This window comes from Notothenia coriiceps, unplaced genomic scaffold (assembly GCF_000735185.1).
Source record: "Notothenia coriiceps isolate Sejong01 unplaced genomic scaffold, NC01 NC01_scaffold00000492, whole genome shotgun sequence".
Lineage (NCBI taxonomy): Eukaryota > Metazoa > Chordata > Actinopteri > Perciformes > Nototheniidae > Notothenia > Notothenia coriiceps.
The window spans coordinates 94,638-107,489 of NW_011333193.1; the positions used below are offsets into that span (position 1 = coordinate 94,638).

General features: G+C 41.3%; 1 protein-coding gene across 1 annotated transcript; it reads right to left on the minus strand.

Annotated features, from left to right (window-relative positions):
- Positions 1 to 6,607: 6,607 nt before the first annotated feature.
- LOC104954381 (multiple epidermal growth factor-like domains protein 6) lies at positions 6,608 to 11,521 on the minus strand. Its single transcript, XM_010781479.1, has 7 exons — positions 11,503 to 11,521; positions 11,140 to 11,274; positions 10,859 to 10,993; positions 9,682 to 9,807; positions 9,087 to 9,218; positions 8,310 to 8,438; positions 6,608 to 6,705 (listed from the first exon to the last, which is right to left on the minus strand). Exons 1-7 carry the CDS (start codon positions 11,519 to 11,521, stop codon positions 6,608 to 6,610), a joined length of 774 nt encoding a protein of 257 aa, XP_010779781.1.
- Positions 11,522 to 12,852: the final 1,331 nt, after the last annotated feature.

Genomic DNA, 12,852 nt, shown 5'->3' on the forward strand with positions numbered 1-12,852 from the left:
CACACACACACACACACACACCAACACACACACACACACACCACCACACACACAACAGAACACACACAGGCACACACACACACACAGCACAGTCACACACACACACAGCAAAGATTAGACGTAGGCCGCGTACCAAGGGAGAGGCCTTATCAGGAAAAAGCTCCCCATGAGCCCGCCAGGCCGGGCGTGTGGTGTACATTAGTAGGTTATAGAGTCACCTTGTCACCACTAGTCGGTTAACATATCAGCAAAGTTTACAGATGACACTCCCTTATAGTATTTCGGTATTACGTTAGTTCTACATGTATTGGCTTGTATTTCAATATTCACTACTTTCATGGGCATTGTAGCAGTCTAAACTGGGCTTCGGTTGTCGCTCCAATGTTGTGTGCTGTAGTGCAAAGTTACTGTTTCATATGTTAACCAAAAGAGGTACACATGTCTTTGAAGTACTGTAAGACATAGAGGTGTCCTGTACTCTACCGTCCGGCGGAGGACGATATAAGCGAATAAAAATGTTTACTATTTTATGCACTGCACAAGAATGGACAACGTGTTCAGTCCCGGGGAAAAACGGTGGTCCCGTCTCTGTCACAGGGGCAGACCCCAGTGCAGTCCAGCGCCCGCGTCCTCGTCTCTGGGAGTGTCGGACCTGGTACCTCTGGGACCCCTGTGAGACCCACTTGGTTGTCCCCTTAAGTATCACCATTGATGTAACATATTGTCGCACACAAGGGTTCAGAAACACTCGTTTGAGTTTATGATTAAATGTAATTATGTTCAGTCGTAAGGTGGGTAAGTGTGTGTAAGCTAGTCCTCCGTCCCCCGAACGGTAAGTTCCACCAGGTTAGTTTGTGAAAGGCGTATACACAATTCATAATCATTACGTCATCGACCCCTATGGTTGGCTAGGTTGGAAGTCTAACCTCCTGTTGGGTGTATAGTTGTCGAGATTGCAGAGTTTATTAGATTAATATAATTTTACGTTTAGTCTTTTACGTTTTAAGTTAATGACATAAGTTAAAAACCCCCCCCCACTTAGTTGTCTAAAAATAAAACAATCATTATACATAAAATATTTATGTGAATTTAATGTAAAATTATAACTTTATGAAATAAAAAGTGTATAGAACAACGGGTGTAACCATTAAGGTAAAAAAGAACAAAAAGAACGAAACTAAGCCCCGAAACATCTCCATCCCAGTCGCCTCCCTACTCTTCACCGCACCGCATCGTTTTTGTCCCACCTGGTCCCTTCTCCACGCCACTTATATCCAACCCACAATAGTACCCCGCCTTTGGGTTTTATGCCCGTTTCCGTTTCTACTCTCCATGCCACGGCCGCCGAGCGCTGCAGCTGCGCCGCGTGGCTTGTCCATTTAGCCCCAGTAGTATCCTTTCACCTCTTAACAGCGAAAGACAGGGCCGTGGCGCCAGTTAACCTATTGTTCGTAGGTAAGGCCGTCTGCGCAAGGGGTACTTGCGGACCAGACGTGAGTCGTGTGACGCAGCGGCGAGGGGAAGTAACGTCCTCCCCGAGCGCAAGAGGTCAAGTCCTGTGTGCCGGGACTGACCACCGGTGAAGTAGGCGTCTGACGGGACTACGTAAGACCCCCTACTTCACGGTCAGTCAGACACGGACCTGACACTTCTTGGCCTCCCGCGGAGGAGCGTTATTCGCTCTCGCCTCACACACCTCACGTCTGCGGTCCGAAGTTACCCCTTCGGAGACGGTCTTTACCACTCCGACAATAGGTTACTCCACGTTCTTTCCTTTAATAAAATATACTCTAAATACAAGAAGATAAACGGTCGGTATAAATAACAAGACGGCATAAAACTCAAAGTACTGTTTATATCAAGTGTGAAAACAGGTGAACAAAAATTTAAAAGGGTGGGGGGGCTGGGGGGTAAGGTCCGATTAATTTAGATGTTTCCGCGTTATGTTCGTTCTTTGTGTTCTTTTTTACTTATGTTTACCCCGGGGTTTTACTACTATACCATTTTATTTCATAGTAAGTAATAATTTTTACATCATAAATTTCATCATACAATGAGTTTTATTATAATGAATGTTTTATTTTTAGACATTACCTAGGGTTTTAACTTATTTGAACTGTAACTTACCAAAACGTAAAATGGACTAAACGTAAATTATATTAATCTAATAAACTCTCAACTTCGACAACTATACACCCAACAGGAGCCGTTAGAACTTCCAACCACCAAACCTAGGGGTCGGTGGACGTTAATGATAATCGAATTCGTGTATACGCTTTCACAAACTAACCTGCGTCGGAACTTACCGTCCGGGGACGGAGACATACTTACACACACTTACCCGACTTTACGACTGAACCATTAATACATTTAATCAAACTCAAACAGGTGTTTCTGACCCTTTGTGACATATTTACATCAAATGGTGACTACTAAGGGACAAACCAAGGTGGTCTCACATGGGGGTCCAGAGGTACCAGTTCCGACACTCCCAGACGGACCGAGGACGGGGGGGGCTCGTGACTGACACTGGGGCGTCTGCCCTCGTGACAGCAGACGGGGACGACCGGTTTTTCTCCGGGACTGACACCGTTAGTCGCATTCCTTGTCAGTCGTATAAAAGTACATTTTTACTTGCTTATATCGTCCCCGGGAGGGTGAGACGGACACCCTATGTTCTTTACATACGTTCAAAGATGGTGTACCTCTTTGTTTTAATATAATACAGTAGACTTTGACATTACACAACATTGCGGGAGGACAACCGAACGCCCAGTTTAGACTCGAGCTAAATGATGAAAGGTAGGTTAATATTGAAATAACCAAAAATCCGTAAACTAACGTAATTCCGAAATACTATAGCGGGTGTCATCTGTAAACTGTGTATATGTGGTAACGAGCTAGTGGTGAAAGTCGACTTATCATACCTACTAAATGTACCAAAGGCCTGGCGGTATACTTTTCCTTTAATCATTGGTAGGGCCTACGTCTATTTTGTGTGTGTGTGTGTGTGTCGGGTGTGTGTGTGTGTGGTGTGTGCTCGTGTGGTGTGTGGTCGTGTGTGTGTCGTGTCGTGTGTGTGTGTCGTGTGTGTCGGTGTGTGTGTGTTGTCGTGTCGTGTGTGTGCTTTTTTTTTTTTTGGTGGTGTGTGTGTGTTTGTGTGTGTGTGTGTGTGTGTGTGTGTCTTGTTAAACTGTGTAAAGGGCGAGAATACACGGGTAGGGGGGTGTACCTAGTGTGGACCGTGTGCGTTATGTACAAGTCACAGATAAGAAACATATAAATGACGTCAAAAAGTACATATGGACATCAGTGCTTGTGGTTTCATTCCCTCCGCCCCACCCTTGTTTCTGTTATCCTCCCAATTCTTTTTCCTTTTACATCAACTTTTTATTTATTTTTTTATATAGAGACTGACGTACTACACGACTAGAAGAGTCGCACACTTAGACCAATGACCCCGGGTCCCACGCACTTGTGTACGCTCACGTCTCTCTAGGGACTCTCGACGCTGGGCCAGTCGCCCGTCACACACACACTCCGCCCGAAGTGGCCTCTGGTGACACTCTTCTCACTCACCTGGAGAATTTATGGAGTCTCAAAGTGGAAAATCATTTGTGATGGTGGTACCCCACTGACGACGAATATTGAATAAAATTTGAGTAAATGTTAGGACTGTTATAAACATATCCATCAAATAAAGTCAGTAAAAACGTGAAAAAGATTCCTGAACCTTATATGACTTATGTTTCTCTAAATTTATCAAATCTTTTTGGAAGACGTACATTGAAATCCTTGATATAATTCGTAGTCTAATGTTGTGTCCTGTAAGTCAATATCATACATAAGTACATACATAATCAAAGATTGATCTAATCTAATCTATAAGAATATTGTGGTATAATCGACCGTAATTTGTGCCCATTGTTTATTTATTTATTTATTTTCTTTGTTCGTCTTGTAATTGTGTACCGTTGTCATCTTCTCTATACATAGTTATCTTATGTATGGTTTTACTCAATCAATCTTACGTAAATTTATATGTTACCAAGATTACTTTGGTTTATGTATGTGTCCTTTGATATTTGTAATACATATATGGTATTTGTTACGTCACTTCATTACACTCAGGTTATACACTTTTAACAAGTCCCAATAACTACACACACACACACACACACACAGAACAATTTGACACATTTCCCGCTCTTATGTGCCCATCCCCCCACATGGATCACACCTGGCACACGCAATACATGTTCAGTGTCTATTCTTTGTATATTTACTGCAGTTTTTCATGTATACCTGTAGTCACGAACACCAAAGTAAGGGAGGCGGGGTGGGAACAAAGACAATAGGAGGGTTAAGAAAAAGGAAAATGTAGTTGAAAAATAAATAAAAAAATATATCTCTGACTGCATGATGTGCTGATCTTCTCAGCGTGTGAATCTGGTTACTGGGGCCCAGGGTGCGTGAACACATGCGAGTGCAGAGAGATCCCTGAGAGCTGCGACCCGGTCAGCGGGCAGTGTGTGTGTGAGGCGGGCTTCACCGGAGACCACTGTGAGAAGAGTGAGTGGACCTCTTAAATACCTCAGAGTTTCACCTTTTAGTAAACACTACCACCATGGGGTGACTGCTGCTTATAACTTATTTTAAACTCATTTACAATCCTGACAATATTTGTATAGGTAGTTTATTTCAGTCATTTTTGCACTTTTTCTAAGGACTTGGAATATACTGAATACAAAGAGATTTAAATAGTTTAGAAAAACCTTCTGCATGTAACTTTAGGAACTATATTAAGCATCAGATTACAACACAGGACATTCAGTTATAGTATGTATTCATGTATGTATTAGTTTCTAACTAGATTAGATTAGATATTCTTATAACACCATATTAGCTGGCATTAAACACGGGTAACAAATAAATAAATAAATAAAAGAAACAAGCAGAACATTAACACATGGCAACAGTAGAAGAGATATGTATCAATAGAATACATACCAAAATGAGTTAGTTAGAATGCATTTAAATATACAATGGTTCTAATGAAACCAAATACATACACAGGAAACTATAAACATTATGTATATACCATAAACAATGCAGTGAAGTAATGTGAGTCCAATATGTGAAAATTGTTCAGGGTTATTGAAAAGGAATTAAAGACACCAAAGCTGAGACAAAGACTGAATATGACGCTGGCTACCTTTGGTTTAAAGTTTAGGATTTAAGACATTGTTTTGCCAAACCTCTCCTTATCTGATGTTTTCCCTGATGTTCTCCTGTCAGAGTGTGTGAATGGCAGTTTTGGGCGGGGGTGTGTGCTGCCGTGCCGCTGTGAGAGCGGAGCGCTCTGCGACCACGTGAGCGGAGCCTGCACCTGCTCACCTGGGTACGCCGGCACCTTCTGTGAGAAAAGTAAGGTGTTCTTTTTGTTTCTGATAAGTAACTTTATCAATGTGTATGTTCTCTAACATTTTTAAACTTATCATATGAATATTCCATAGTATACATCACTGACATAAAGCCATTTCTTTATTACATGTTGTGAAAATGAGACGTTATGTAAATGTGTGCTCATTTGCATATAAACAAACATGAAAAATGATTGTTTAATTTTGTTGAAATTTTACAGATCAGAAATTGCCAACATTTGCATAATTTTAGGATTAACATTTTCTATATAGAGGAGATGTTGATATTCATATTCATATGTGTACAAACAAATCATTATTCAATGCTAATCATTGTTTAATTCAGAAAAATATCTAAACAGTGGACTAGTGGAAATGGCAAGCCTTATTTATATTTAGGATATTTTTTCGCCCTCTATGTTATTGAAAATAGTGAAAATTGAATTTGACCATAGCATGACAACAGGTTATGACACTGCTGTCTCCATTGACTTAAATGTGTAAGTTGTGCCCTTCCCTTAAGTATAAAACCTTATGAATAGATAGTATTGTGTTATTATTTTTACTAAGGACCCTCCTCTCCTTGACATGTGACATTCTCCTCTTCATACACAAGAGGGCGCTGCAGGACAGTCTTCAGATTATTTGTATTCTTCCATGGCTTGAGTGAATCATCAACCTGAGGTTATGAATCATCAGATTCTCCATGTAATGTCATGTGCAAAACCATTTTGAAACCACACGGATCCCAAGATATAATTAGCATTCGTCATTCTGGGTTCGATGGAGCGTATTTCACAGGCGTAGTCTCTTCCAAGCGTCCTGCCATCGCAAACCCTTCATTTAGCTAATATTCCTCTCATCATTGTGATACATATTGAACGGAAAGACACTCAAACGGTCCAAGAGTCTTGAGGAGGTAATAGATTTGTTCTTGATTATAGTCCTTTGACTTGAAGTGGCCACATGTTATAAGTAAGTGTAAGATTTACTGTAAGGCCCAGAAACCCATACCAGCTCCTAGCATCGTAAATCATGACCGTGTCACACTAGACCAGAGCTTCTCATCGCTAGTCATAACAGTCTAATGGCTTCAGATGCAGACGTCACTCTGATTGGACGTCGCTGTGGAAATAAGGCTATCGTTCTGACCAGATTCTGTTTTTTCAGAAGGCCTTCTCTCCTCAAACAGAGGTGTCCCGTTTCTCAGTCTTCTGCTGGGCCTCTTCCTTCAGGAGAAAGTCAGGAAGACGCCTGTGCTGTGAGAAGGACCAGATCTCATCTGTTTCACAGGTTCTAAAAAGAAATACATGACTTTCCCTTTTAGCGTTTGATTCTAGGTGGGCTGGTATTTAGAATGTTATTCATGGGAATAACGGCAAAACTAGAGCAAATGCAGTTTTATTTAGAAAGCTTTATGCTAACCGTCTGAATCGAGTTTTGTCAGAGGAAACGAGCTATTGTGCTGACGTGGGTCCTTCACACCAGACCACTTCTTCCATTAACGCGTATCGTGCTTCGTTTTCTGGTCCGCAGCTTTGATCTCTGCATCAAAACAGTTTCGGTAAAAAGAAGTCTGGCTTTTAACATCCGCGGTATTGTCGGAGAAACAGCAGTTGTTTTGTTGTTGTTGTTTTGTTGACCTCTTTCAGTGAATGGCACCAGGAAGTTTCTGTTCTCTGTCCTCTCTATCCGCTCTATTTCTATGGCCTGCTCTCCTGGCTGTGTGGTCCCTGGACCTGCTTTATGGGCTGACAGCAGTTGCTCTTACACAACCAGGGATCTGGAAATAATCCTCCTGTCTTAAAGAGCTCATTTAGTCTGGAGATGGAGTCTTTCAGCGATGGCACAGTGTGTGTGTGTGTGTGTGTGTGTGTGTGTGTGTGTGTGTGTGTGTGTGTGTGTGTGTGTGTGTGTGTGTGTGTGTGTGTGTGTGTGTGTGTGGCGGACTGACTCCTCCGTGCCTTACCCATAAACAAAGACTTAGGGAAGAGTCTTCACTTACAAACACTTGCAGACACTGTCCTAATATCTGATGACAGATTGCTGCTCTGTGGTTAATATGGAAACCAGTCGCCCCCTGCTGGCATAAACAAATAATAAACGTTGCAATTCAGAGGTGTCAGAATCTCCCCTGAAGAGTTACTGCAGAGTGTGTGAGCTGTAGTAAACTATGAACGTTTTTAACATGTTGAGGTGATTACTGTTCCCGGGATAAAGACATTATTAAAGGGGAGCATCAGTCATTGGAGAAGTTTCTTTTTTAACATCGTAGATTCCTCGTGTGGACGGTGGCCCGACCCGTGCCAACACGCTGTAACGTCCCAAAGCACTTCTATTTGGAGAATCATGCTGCATTTAACTTGACCAACTCAACAACACATTCGCAGCATTTACGAAGCGCTGCATAAATGAAACGTTGCAAATACAAAACGTTGGAAATTGAAAAACGCAAGAAGCTCAAAACAAAACGGAAATGGGGACACTGAAAAGTGATGCACACAGCTGGGACCGGAGGTTTTGAGCTTCTTGCGTTTTTCAATTTCCAACGTTTTGTATTTGCAACGNGTAAATCATCCAATATTCAATGAAAGTGGTGATCAGCAATTGTATATGTTCAAATGTCTACTGTGAAGGATATCATGAAGCCTTAATGCAATCGAATGTAAAACAAATAAGTTATGATTGATGAAAGTAGTAAATCGGTCAGATTTGACCCAAAGACAACAGGAGGGTTAAACAACACATACAGTTTCAATGACAAATATCAATTTGTTTTCTCCATGTGTAGAAACTTCATACATTCTGTATCCCACAGGACATGAGTGGGAGACGCCTCCTGCTATATTCGTTATTTTTACAATGATAAATAGTGATTGTTCTTACCTGTTGCACAGTCAGGGCCTCTTTTGCCAGCAGGGCAGAGACAGTGTCCCGTCTGGGGGTCACAGTCAGTGTCGGGGGGGCAGGAGCAGAGACCCTCACAGCCTGGACCATGGAGACCTGGGGGACACTCTGTGAACAACAGGGGAATCATAGTGGTAAACTACATTTATACAGCTGTTTCCCAGTCTTTGTGGCAAACTCAAACTAATTTACATAATGCAAGTCAGCATTCACCCATTCACACACATTCATACAGAGGTAGGGGCTGCCATTCAAGGTGGTCCAATCAAACACTTTCGCACATGTGTTAAGTATAGTAATTGCAGTGGCTGGGGATCCAACCACCAACCTTCAGATTGGAGGACAACCACATATCAACAGCTTCTAACTCTCAAATAATCTAATTATATTAAATGCAAATCAGTAAAATGCAAAACCATTCAATTAATTATTCAATTTTGGGGGGGGGAATACAGATTTTTATTTTGTAGTAATATTATTTTATAAATACTACTTTAAATACTACATTTTAATAATTGAAATACTTTATTTTACATATCTTTTGCCCATTGTATTCCATTTTTTCTTGTTTTCTTGCTTTGTATTGGCTTTGTAGATACAGCTGAATGAAAATTTAAAAAACAGTGGACAAAAGTGTGAATATGTTTATATCAGGAAACTCAAAATACGCAAGAAAATAAATATGGCTGGAATAGAAGAACATAAATCTCATATAAAATAATTTCCTTTCTTGCACCTCATTGGATAACAACTCACCATTCTGGCAGAGGTTCCCCATGAAGCCTGGTCTGCACTCACACACTCCGCTCTCCTTATTGCAGGAGGCTCCGTTCTCACAGTCAGGACACGCTGACTGGCACTTCATCCCCCAGAATGCATCAGGGCAGTCTGCGGATCACCCAGTATCTTTCAGATTAACTGAGCAGTAAGCCACTTATGTTAGCTATCCCTCTGTAAAGTCCTAAACCACTTATGACTGAATGTTTTAGTGGAATGTATTTAATGGGGAGTAAACTACAAGGGAATTGGTTTGTTTTGGAGAGGAAACAGATTACTCACACACCCTGGTGGTTGTGTTGGATACTACAACTACTGAGGTCAGTAAGTTCAAACAGCATTTTTCTTTGGTCTACAACAAAAGTGTAAAAAACCTCCACGCAATGTCTTAATAGAAAACAATGAAGGTCTAGGAACAAAATGATGCATACACATATGTTTTATGCAAGTTAAAAAGCTTGCAGAGGTTATTTTGCATATAATTGAGTGTACCTTTACACTCCTAATTTGTCTAAAATGTCCTAAAACTCAACAGAAATGCATTGTAACACAAACAAATTCAACATTAATATACCTTCATGACAGGAGTCCCCAGTCTTCCCTGCAGGACAGATGCATCGTCCGGTTACAGGATCACATGGAGCTCCTCCACAGCCACAGGTCAGACGACAGCTCTCACCATATCTCAGTGATGGGCAGGCTAGAGACACAACAGATGAAAACAGCTTATTTTTATTAAAAGCTACAACAATTGTTGGTCACAATAAAACAAGATGGGATTGCACATGCTTGCCAAACAAAGTGAAATACAAAAAAATACTCAGGTCATGTTCTGTTTATTTATTCAGCCTCTGCCAATCGTCTCTGCAGAGTAGATTACCCCTGTCATGACCTGGCCTGCAACGTAAAACGCATACAATCCAGAAAATGTGGATTTCTTTTTTCATTTGGCTTTGACAAACCCAGCAAGCCTAAACCTGGACGGTTCATTGGTGCTGACACACTGAAACTCTGCTCTGTTATCTTAGTCCAATCCATGGAGACACAAAGTCTTGTTTCCCACTCATACACAATGTTCTGTATCACTTTAGATCACAACAACTTGAAGGCACATATTTGAGGCTGTAAAAAGAACACCTGCATTGACCAGGTGAAATATAAATGAAAGCATTTTTTTATTCACCCATTAAATCCACACGATCCATCAATTGCAGCAGGGAATGAATAGAAAAGGGCTTAATAGAGAAAGATAAAGAATTGCGAAAGGTTGCGACAAAGGTGGAGAAACTCATTCATATCAATTTGTGTTGACATCAGAAAGGACACGCAAGAGTACAAGCATGAAGTATGCAAACAATAACTGCACATGTAGGCACGAGTCAGTGTGCAAACCCACGTACTTCACACACATGCTGACAGTGAGTGATGCTCTGCTATAATAGTGAGCTCCACATGAGAGCGCTGTGGAGTAAAAGGGGAAATCATACATTTAAAGGGGCCCTGTTGTGCTTTTTAAGTTTTCCCTTCCCTGTGGTGTGTTGGTATTGGTTTTTGGGCATGTACTGTAAATTATCTCTCAATGTTAAAGTATAAAAGTTTCTCTCTTCCGTAACACTCCCACTTATTGGCTAGTGCTCCAACAAAATGTACGTGATAGGATAAGGGGCGGGACATCTCTAAGCGGTTGACCAATCCCATCGCATATTGTGTCTGATGATTGTGTTGAGCCGACAGAGAAAACCTTTCCTCACCCAGTTGACATTTTTCTCCGTGAAGACCTGCAGGACATCTCTGACTGCACTCCCCGGTCCGCGGGTCACATGACCCTCCACCTGGACAGTCACATGGCTGCTCACAGCCGGCACCGAAGAACCCTGGCTCACATTCTGCATTGAGACATGAGCACATACACAGTAAAGTGAGATAAAAACAGAGCACCTCAAAGCACATATTTAAGCCTGGACGTAAACTCAAATCTTCAACAATTGCTTTAAAGGGAAATTAAGTTGGATATTTTTTTAAGTGCTTGTACCTTTCTCACACTGTGGTCCGTGGTAGGCGGTCTCACAGAAACAGCTTCCTGTTTTGGGGTCGCAGCCAGAGGAATGTTCTTGAACACAGTCACATTCCCGGGAACAGCCGGCCCCGTGCGTCCACCTGGGACAAGCTGAGAGACGAGATCAGTGTGAAGACAGACCAAGACACAAGATGTTCCCATGTTTATATGGTCAGTAATGGCTGTAAATGAATACATTAAAGGAGCCTTAATATAATGTGTTGTGGTGTTCCCTGTCCTGTTGTTAGTTATATAGGTTTGTGTGCATGTAAATGGTCTGCAAAGGCTAAAATCCCTGTGTTCCCTCCACAGGGAGTTTCTCTCCCACACACTCCCCACCTGCCAGGAACACCTCCATTCGACTACTTTGTTTACTTCTGAAACATAGTGACATCACTGTGTAACACTTGCCCTTCTATTGGCTAGCGCTCAAACACATTGTGCGTGATAGGCTAAGCGGTTGACCAATCACAACAGAGTCGTCCAGCTAACCAATCAGAGTAGACTAACGAAAGAGTTGTGGTACTTGTACTTTACTTGAGTATTTAAATTCTATGTAACTTTAAAGTTCTAGTTAATCACATCTCAGTAGACACACATAGTGTACTTTACATCTTAATTAAAACAATCTGTTGAACTAAAGGATAAAGTGTTCCTCGTGGGTTTAGGAAAGGCTCCCTCTTCTTGAGCTAAAGGAACGCACTTGGATCAGCTGGATAATACATGGCTACAGCTGTAAACTAAAAACAGGGAGTTATGTAACAAAAAGTTGACTTTTTAGAGACAAAATATGATGCATTGCTGTAGATGAACTATCAAATCATATACAAATCTTACATTTGGCACACACATGAACATAAATAGAAACTAAATGCAGCACACACTACAAAAATATCAATAATAAAAGAAAAACACTGAATAAGGGACGATTTTAATGCATAATGAGTACATTTCCTTTGCTTAGGGAAGGTTTTGAATGCAGGACTTTTACTTGTAACAGAGTATTTCTACATTTTGCTACTTTTATTTAAAGGTGACCTATCATGCAAAATGCACTTTTGTACGTCTTTTATACATGAATATGTGTCCCCGGTGTTCCAGGGAACTCACCAAGTGTCAGAAAACACAACCCTCTCTATTTTCCCCCATACCCAAATCTCTTAAAAAGGGGCTGCAACGGATCTGATACAGACTGATCCAGATTTGAACACTTCTATGACGTCACAGAAGTGGCGCTACGGCTATTGGGCCAACTCCACCAATCAGGAGGAGACAGCCACGGACANGGGTCAAATCTGACCGATTTACTACTTTCATCAATCATAACTTATCTGTTTTACATTCGATTGCATTAAGGCTTTATGATATCCCTCACAGTAGACATTTGAACATATTAAATTGCTGATCACCACTTTCACTGAATTTTGGATGATTTAGTCAACTTTGTCAAAAATGACCGCCATAAAGAAAAGGAATTAGTAACCATCCAGGTCAGATATCACACACACACACACACACACACACACACACACACACACACACACACACACACACACACACACAGAACAATTTGACACATTTCCCGCTCTTATGTGCCCATCCCCCCACATGGATCACACCTGTCACACGCAATACATGTTCAGTGTCTATTCTTTGTATATTTACTGCAGTTTTTCATGTACACCACTG